This window comes from Chaetodon trifascialis, chromosome 9 (genome assembly GCF_039877785.1).
Source record: "Chaetodon trifascialis isolate fChaTrf1 chromosome 9, fChaTrf1.hap1, whole genome shotgun sequence".
Lineage (NCBI taxonomy): Eukaryota > Metazoa > Chordata > Actinopteri > Chaetodontiformes > Chaetodontidae > Chaetodon > Chaetodon trifascialis.
In genome coordinates this window covers 29,278,844-29,286,445 of record NC_092064.1, presented here as the reverse complement: position 1 = coordinate 29,286,445, position 7,602 = coordinate 29,278,844, and the positions used below count along the sequence as shown (strand labels likewise).

At 50.0% G+C, this 7,602-nt stretch overlaps 1 protein-coding gene across 1 annotated transcript in view; it reads left to right on the top strand.

Annotated features, from left to right (window-relative positions):
- LOC139336250 (latent-transforming growth factor beta-binding protein 4) overlaps positions 1-7,602 on the top strand; it is a 25,766-nt gene extending 18,164 nt beyond the window's left edge. The window contains exons 22-35 of the mRNA XM_070970273.1: positions 182-304; positions 435-566; positions 815-940; positions 1,308-1,451; positions 1,546-1,791; positions 1,912-1,983; positions 2,093-2,221; positions 2,624-2,764; positions 2,891-3,043; positions 3,512-3,625; positions 3,733-3,913; positions 4,335-4,642; positions 4,727-4,879; positions 4,960-7,602. Coding sequence (XP_070826374.1) covers positions 182-304; positions 435-566; positions 815-940; positions 1,308-1,451; positions 1,546-1,791; positions 1,912-1,983; positions 2,093-2,221; positions 2,624-2,764; positions 2,891-3,043; positions 3,512-3,625; positions 3,733-3,913; positions 4,335-4,642; positions 4,727-4,879; positions 4,960-5,102 — 2,165 coding nt within the window. The 3' untranslated portion in view covers positions 5,103-7,602. The remainder of the gene's footprint in view (positions 1-181; positions 305-434; positions 567-814; positions 941-1,307; positions 1,452-1,545; positions 1,792-1,911; positions 1,984-2,092; positions 2,222-2,623; positions 2,765-2,890; positions 3,044-3,511; positions 3,626-3,732; positions 3,914-4,334; positions 4,643-4,726; positions 4,880-4,959) is intronic.

The window sequence follows — 7,602 nt, the reverse complement described above, 5'->3', positions numbered from 1 at the left end:
GTGTGTGTGTGTGTGTGCAGGCTCCTGGAGCTGGAAACTCAGCGTTCATGTCGTTCTGCTGCCAGCGGCTCACAGTTCAGGACTCCTCTGGTCCTGCTTAGACAGCTGAGGTAATGGTGATGTCATCGTCCCCATGACGATGCCTATGTATGTGTGTGTGTGTGTGTTTCCCTGTCTGTAGATGTGGACGAGTGTGTGAAGCCGGGCGTGTGTGTGGACGGTCGCTGTGTGAACACTGAAGGCTCCTTCCAGTGCCAATGTCAAACCGGCTTCACCACCAACCCGGAGAAGACGGCCTGCCTCGGTATACACACACACACACACACACACACACACACACACACACACACACACACATGCGCGCACACACAGGCACGCACACACTCTGTGCTAAAGTTTTGAAGTACCTGTCTTTGTGTTTCTGAATCTTCCAGATGTTGATGAGTGCGTGTCGTCCGGCGGCTCGGTGTGCGGCTCGCAGCGGTGTGAGAATACGATTGGTTCGTACCACTGCCTCACTTCCTGTGACCCGGGCTACCAGGTCACACAGAGCGGCAACTGCATGGGTGCGTCTGACAGCACGTTACAACCACACACACACACACACACACACACACACACATACACTTGATTGGCTGAAGAACACACTGAATCTGTGTGAAGGTCGACATTTCCTGCAGGTGTTTCACATTAAAAGCATTCCAGGGAAGAAAAGATTCTCATTTAATGTGAAACAGACAGGAAGTGTTGCACAAACATTAGGAGAACGCCATGAAGCACACCGCTCTGACTCCACCTCTCCTCTCTCTGGCAGACATCGATGAATGTGCCAATCAGACGGTGTGTGGAGACCACGCCCTCTGCCAGAACCTGATAGGAACCTACCTGTGCGTGTGTCACCAGGGATTCACCTCCACCGCCAATGGAAAGGCCTGTGAGGGTACGTTAGTCTGCAGGAGGTGTCGGGTTCAGGTGGAGAGCTAACTGCTAACAGGCTAGCTCTGTGCTGACTCACACAGCTTATTAAAGGGAGCTCCTACCTGTTTCCAGGTGTGGGGAGCTCTGCTGCACACCTGCAGCCTTCAGTGTCTCAAAGAGACAAAGTGTCTGATAAATGTCCTCTAGTGATGTCACTTGAGTCTGACCTCTGTAGCTGCTGCAGGCTACGTTAGCCGCTGCTAGCATAGCACGCTACAATCTCACGCACAGCTATCCTTGGTTGAGTTGCATTGTGGGTAATGTAGGCAGCAGGCTTTGACAGGAAGAAGAAGTTCTGTTTATTCTGTCTCTCTCTCTGTGTGTGTCAGACGAGGACGAGTGTGTGTCTCTGCCCGGTGTGTGCGGTTCTGCTCGTTGCGAGAACGTCGAGGGTTCCTTCATGTGTGAATGTGACAGGCGAGGAGATGAGTTCGACGCCAGCAGCAGACGGTGTGTCAGCGCCACTCAACCAGGTAGACGCCACCGACCGCGCTGAGAAACACCGTCCTGAAAACACCGTCAGTTTGAGCGTCAGACATGTTTGTCCTCGTCTTTCTTCTCCTGCAGCAGAGAGACAGCCTGGCTCCTCCTCCTCCTCCTCCTTCCATGTCAGTGTGGTGGAGCTGGCGCCGATGCTCCCCCCGCTCCCCGCGGCCCGTCCAGGTGAGCTGAGGGAGTGTTACTACAACCTGGCGGAGCGAGGCACCTGCAGCCTGCTGGCCACCAACACCAGCCAGCAGGAGTGCTGCTGCACGGTGGGCGAGGGCTGGGGGCTGGGCTGCCAGTACCACACCTGCCCGTCCGCAGACACAGGTGAGACACGCAGGAACGGCGCAGTCTGTCCTCTAGCGCCACCTTCAGTGCGATTAAAGCATCTGTGTGTGTGTGTGTGTGTGTGTGTGTGTGTGTGTGTGTGTGTGTGTGTGCGTGCAGCCGAGTTTCTGTCTCTGTGTCCCAGTGGGAGAGGATACGTCACCGCCAGCCCAGCAGCCTTCAGCTACAGAGGTACACACACACACACACACACACACACACACACACACACACACACACACACACACACACACACACACACACACACACCTGTCACAGAATCCTTCTTTGTGTCTGCCAGATGTGGACGAGTGTAAGCGCTTCCATCCAGAGGTGTGTAAGAACGGCGTGTGTGTCAACAACATCCCCGGATACAACTGCTACTGCTCCAGTGGATACGTGTACAACAGCACGCTGCTGGAGTGTGTGGGTACGTACGCACACGCACACGCACACATACACACGCGCACACACACACACACACACACACACACACACACACACACACACACACACACACACACACACACACACACCAGACTCTGAGGAATCTGTTTATTGAGTCTGGAAACATTTCAGTCAAACACTGTGTGAAGACATGAAGATGTGTGTTCATGTGTGTTGGTCTGTCTTAAACATGGAGGCCTGTGACATCATCAGTCGATTTGATCCAATCAGAATGCTCACCTGGTCTTTATAAGATGATGTCTGTCTCTCTCCCTCTGTCTCTCTCTGTGTCCCTCTCTGCCTCTCTCTGTCTCTGTCTCTCCCTCTGTCTCTCCCTCTGTCTCTCCCTCTGTCTCTCCGTCTGTCCCTCTGTCTCTGTCCCCAGATCATGATGAGTGTGAGGAGGAGAGCTGTTTCGGAGGAGTGTGTGTGAACACCGTTGGTTCGTATTACTGCAGCTGTCAGCCTCCTCTGGTGCTCGACGACACACAACGCAACTGCATCAACTCCTCCCACCTCACTGTGGGTAAGACACCTGCCTGCTCCTCCTCCTCCTCCTCCTCCTCCTCCTCCTCCTCCTCCTCCTCCTCCAATCACTGCCTGTTGCTCCTCCTGTGAGCAGCTGTGTGACAAACTGTGGTTTCTGCTCCAGATGAGAACCTGTCGGTCTGCTGGCAGCACGTCACCGCGGACCTGGTCTGTCAGAGTCCTCTGCTGGGGGCTCAGGTCACCTTCATGGACTGCTGCTGTCTGTATGGGGAGGGCTGGGGGATGGAGTGCGCCCTCTGTCCCTCCACGGACTCCGGTGAGTCCCCCACAGGACACACTTCACCAGCTAAAACGCGTGAAGACGATTCACGTCTCAGCGGCAAAACATGAACCACGACTCCAGAACTGAAGGTAACCCTGAAGAGTCTGGAACTGGTCTGATGTGGTCTGATCCGGTTTGTACCGGCTGTAGGCCTGAGATCGTTTTTTAGCTCTAAACCCTGAAACAAACAGTTATGATGAAAGCATGAATGACCTTTTTAAAGCAGCTCCTCACCTGGTCCGCCTCGTTTTCAGGTGAAAGGTCACTTGGGACATTTCTCCCTGGTTCTGGCTGCAGGTTTGAGACCTTTTTGTCAACCTGGACTTTGGTGAAAAACTCACTTCCTGTCTGTCTGTCTGTCTGCCTGTCTGTCTGTCTGTCTGTCTGTCTGTCTGTCTGTCTGTCTGTCTGTCTGCCTGTCTGCCTGTCTGTCTGCCTGTCTGTCTGTCTGTCTGTCTGCAGAGGACTACGCCAGCCTGTGCAGCTCGTTCGTTCCTCTGTTTCCTGAGAGTTTTCCAGAATCCAGCAGACCAGAAACAGGAGTGAGACCAGGAGCTGGACGAGGAGGAGGAGCAGGTGAGTTTATCCGTTTTTCTTCTTTCTCGTCTCTTTTTTTGAAACGTTTTCACTCATTTAACTCCTCTTCTGTCCTTCTCTTCTGTCCTCCTCTCTGTCCCCCTCAGCTCCTCCGTTCTTCCCTCCCTACAGTCCGGACTCCTTCCCTCCGGCTGTGGTTCCTGGCAGAGACTTTGGTCCAGACTATGACGATTACTCTCCAGCAGGGGGCAGCAGGTCCGGCTTCAGAGGGAGGACGCCCGCCACCTTCAGCCTGCCGGACGGAGCCTATCGCAGGCCGGAGTACAGGTGAGGACGCGTCCACGTCCCGCTCAGCTGACGTTTGTCATCTCTCGATCTGAAGTCTCAGATTTTAAACTGAACTCAGCTCAGCTGTTCCTTTACATTGTAGTGCTCTTCAAAATAAAAGCATCCTCTGATGTTTCTGTTTGTTTTCAGACAGTATTGATCTTCATCAGTAGAATGTTTCTGATCAGCCTCTAAAAACTGTTTCTAAACTGATTTCGTGTAAATTAGCAGGAAGTTGAAACAGCTGATAAACACGACAGAGAAAATAAAAGCATGAAAATTTAATTAAAAAGACTGAAGGTGTTAACGAGCAGGTTTGCAGAGAAGCCTCTGTTGAGTTGATTATCATCATCATCATCATCATCATATCAGGCTGATGTCTGTCTGTCTCTCTGTCTCTGTCCCTCTGTCTGTCTCTCAGTGCTGGTTACTACTCAGAAGGAGACTTCGGCCCCTCCGATGGCTCCCCCCCCAGACCTCCGTCCTTCAGCCTCCCTCTGGACCCCCGGGGTGAGAGGGCATTCGGAGCCCGGCCTCCTCCCCCGTCCCGGCCCGAGGGGTCTCCTCTCAGCCTGGCCCCTCTGCCCGGCGCGCCCTACCAGGAGCAGGAGGAGGAGGAGGAGGAGGAGGAGGTGGCGTGGAGGCCGGGCCCTCCCTTCCCGGGCCCTCCCTTTACTGAAAGGAGCAGAGGAGGAGGAGCAGGAGGAGCACCGAGGAGGGTGTTTGAGAGTGAGTGGTGACACGTCAGTCGTCACGAATGAACACGTGATAAATGCGTTCATTCCATGCTAACGTCTTCTTCTTGTCTTTCAGGGCGCTATGAGTCCTACGCCGGCCTGAGCGCAGCAGAGGATTGTGGGATACTGCACGGCTGTGAGAACGGCAGGTGCATTCGCGTTGCTGAGGGATACACCTGTGACTGTTACCAAGGATACGAGCTGGACATGACCTCCATGACGTGTATCGGTACGCAGACATGTTAGCATTGACGTTTGACCAATCAGCTCCTCGCACTGACCTTCATCAAACCTTTTCTGTGTGTGCAGATATAAACGAGTGCGAGGACGGCGTCCGCGTGGACTTCCCGTGCGTCAACGCTCGCTGCGTGAACACCGACGGCTCGTTCCGCTGCGTCTGCAGGAGAGGATACGTCATGTCCCGCAGACCCAACCACTGCGTGGCAGCGTAGGCGGGACCACGCCGGACCGGACCAGACCGGACCGAGCTTTATTAGACCAGTCTGAACTGGTCTAGACAATCGAGACTACGTGTCGGCAGACTGGGCTAAACTACGTTAGGCTAAACTGGCTCGGGCTTTTTTATAGGACCAGATTTGACAAACTGGACTTGACCAGGATTAAAGGTTCTGGACTAAAGGACTGCACTAAAGGTCACAGTTGGTCCCTCACGGTGCACTTGAAGTACTTATTCTTTGTGTTTATATGTCGGGGGGTGACGAGACATCGTCCTGCAGTTTGGGGGACAGAAAAGCAAAACATTTCCCGTTTAATGACCACGGTGGGCCGGGACCAGCATCAGCTGATGGTGTCAGAAAGTGACACCAGCTCAAAAGAACTACAGATGTTTGTGTGAGGAAATATGATGACGTTACCGTCTTTACCGTTTTTACCATTTTTGGGACTAATGAGGTTTTGTCACGGTGTCTTCATACAGTTCATTTTTATCTGTCTCTATAATGTTCGTGGTTTGGGAGGACCCATTGTCCTGCTGTGTTTTTACGTCACTTGGAATGTGGAATCTAGCAGGCTAGGCTAGCTAGCTAGTTAGCCCGGCTTGCTTACATTAGCACTGATTCCCTCTGGATGTTATTTCCAGTGCTGTGTTTGTCCTCACGGAAAGGACGTGGCCTCGCTAACGTCTCTCCCTGTTGTCTCTCTCGGTTCATCGCGCTCTACGTTTCCTGTTTGAATCCTGACGTAACGGAAGTAACGTACCAAATAATTCAAGATAAACATTGATGATGTTCTGCCTTTTAGATAAAAACAAAAGATTTTTGGTCCAAAGTCCTGCTTCATTATAACAAGTAGCTAATTAGCTTAATATCCACTAATTAGAGTCAGTGTATGCTCAGTAAGGCCCACCATCAGCTGATCCTGGTCTCAGTCTTCAGTGCTCATTGGAGCATGTGTTCACTATTAAAATGAAGAGGGAGTTAATGAATAACGTACAAAGTTTGATAAAATGACACCCAGTCTGAGCCAGTCTAGCCCCGTTTAGCCCCGTTCTGAAACCAGAAGTAGACTCCAGGCTAACACTGATTAGCCTCATAGTGCGAACCAGGCCAGCTTCCAGCCCTGCAGACTCTGTCCGGATGTTCGTTGTGAAGAAAAGTCTGGTGGCTTATTTTCAACGGGAGGAAGGTGTTTGGAGACGTGTGGAGCTGTGCAGTAGAAGAAGAAACGGTTGTGTGTGTGATTGTTTGTTAGCAAACTAACCCGACGTCACTGGACGACACCTGCAGAGAAACACTGAGCTCAGATCAGCTGAGAAACAGCAAAACTTTACCTTTTAAACCACAAGGAAAGACATTACAGCAGCTCACAGGTGTCAGACTCACTGAAGGAGCTCAGGTGTGTAAACAGTGTTTGATTATTGGCAGAAATCACAAATATAATCAGAATATTTACAGCGTAAAATATATATAAACACACGAAAAGCACCAGGTTCACTATTTACACCAAACTGTTCAGTACAACAAAGACATGAGGAGTCATCTGGAGACAGAACCGAGGAAGAAATAGCTTTAAATACAGCAATAAAGCCTGATGTATTAGCATGATAGCTGTCCCTTTGTACACAACAGAAAGGCTATGCTAACATTGGCTAAAGTTAGCAACAAAGACCTGTCGTTAGCCTTTTGTTGTTCCTCATGAAGAAACTACAGTGTGTTATGATGCAGAATTCATTTCATCACACCTCATTTGTAATGATCAGCTAGCTCGAAGCTAAACGCTAAGGTTAGCTCGCTCTAGCTGTTAGCTCACTGGCTAACAAATGTGTTAGCCTGTACATTACAGAAGGAAAGCCTCACTTGATTAATTTTCTTTGTTCGGTCATACATTCTGGCAGCGTTTGTTAGCTAGTTAGCTGTTAGCTCAATGGCTCAAACATGTCGGGTTAGCCTGTATATTAAAGAGTGAAAGTCCCGGTTGATTCATTTTCTTTGTTCAGTCATATATTCTGGTTGTGTTAGTTAGCTAGTTAAGCAGCTGTCAGGATGAAATACTTAAATCACTTGATTACACATTAATTTGATTTTATGTTTTTTATTTTATGCCTTCCTGAACATGAGATTTTTAATCATTACTGATTGATTATTGATTACCTTATGGGTTGACTTTTCTAAATACTAAATGTTGATGGATTTTCATGTTTGTTGACCATAAATTCAGTCATGTTGTGTATATAATAATTCTTCCTCATTAATCCTTCTCGTTACCAAATGATCGAAGCTGTCGGAGCGTCGTGAACAAACGTCGGCGCCTGAAGGTTGATGTGTAACGTGCACTGTTCTCACTGTTTTCTCTGTTTTCACGCAGGAGATTTTGTACATTGTTTTAATTTTCAGTCTGGTGTTTTGCAGATGTTCATTTTTATGGTTAATGATTCACTTTTTTATGGTTGTTTGTATGACGGGAAAGGAAATATATTTGCACACACTTTTACTG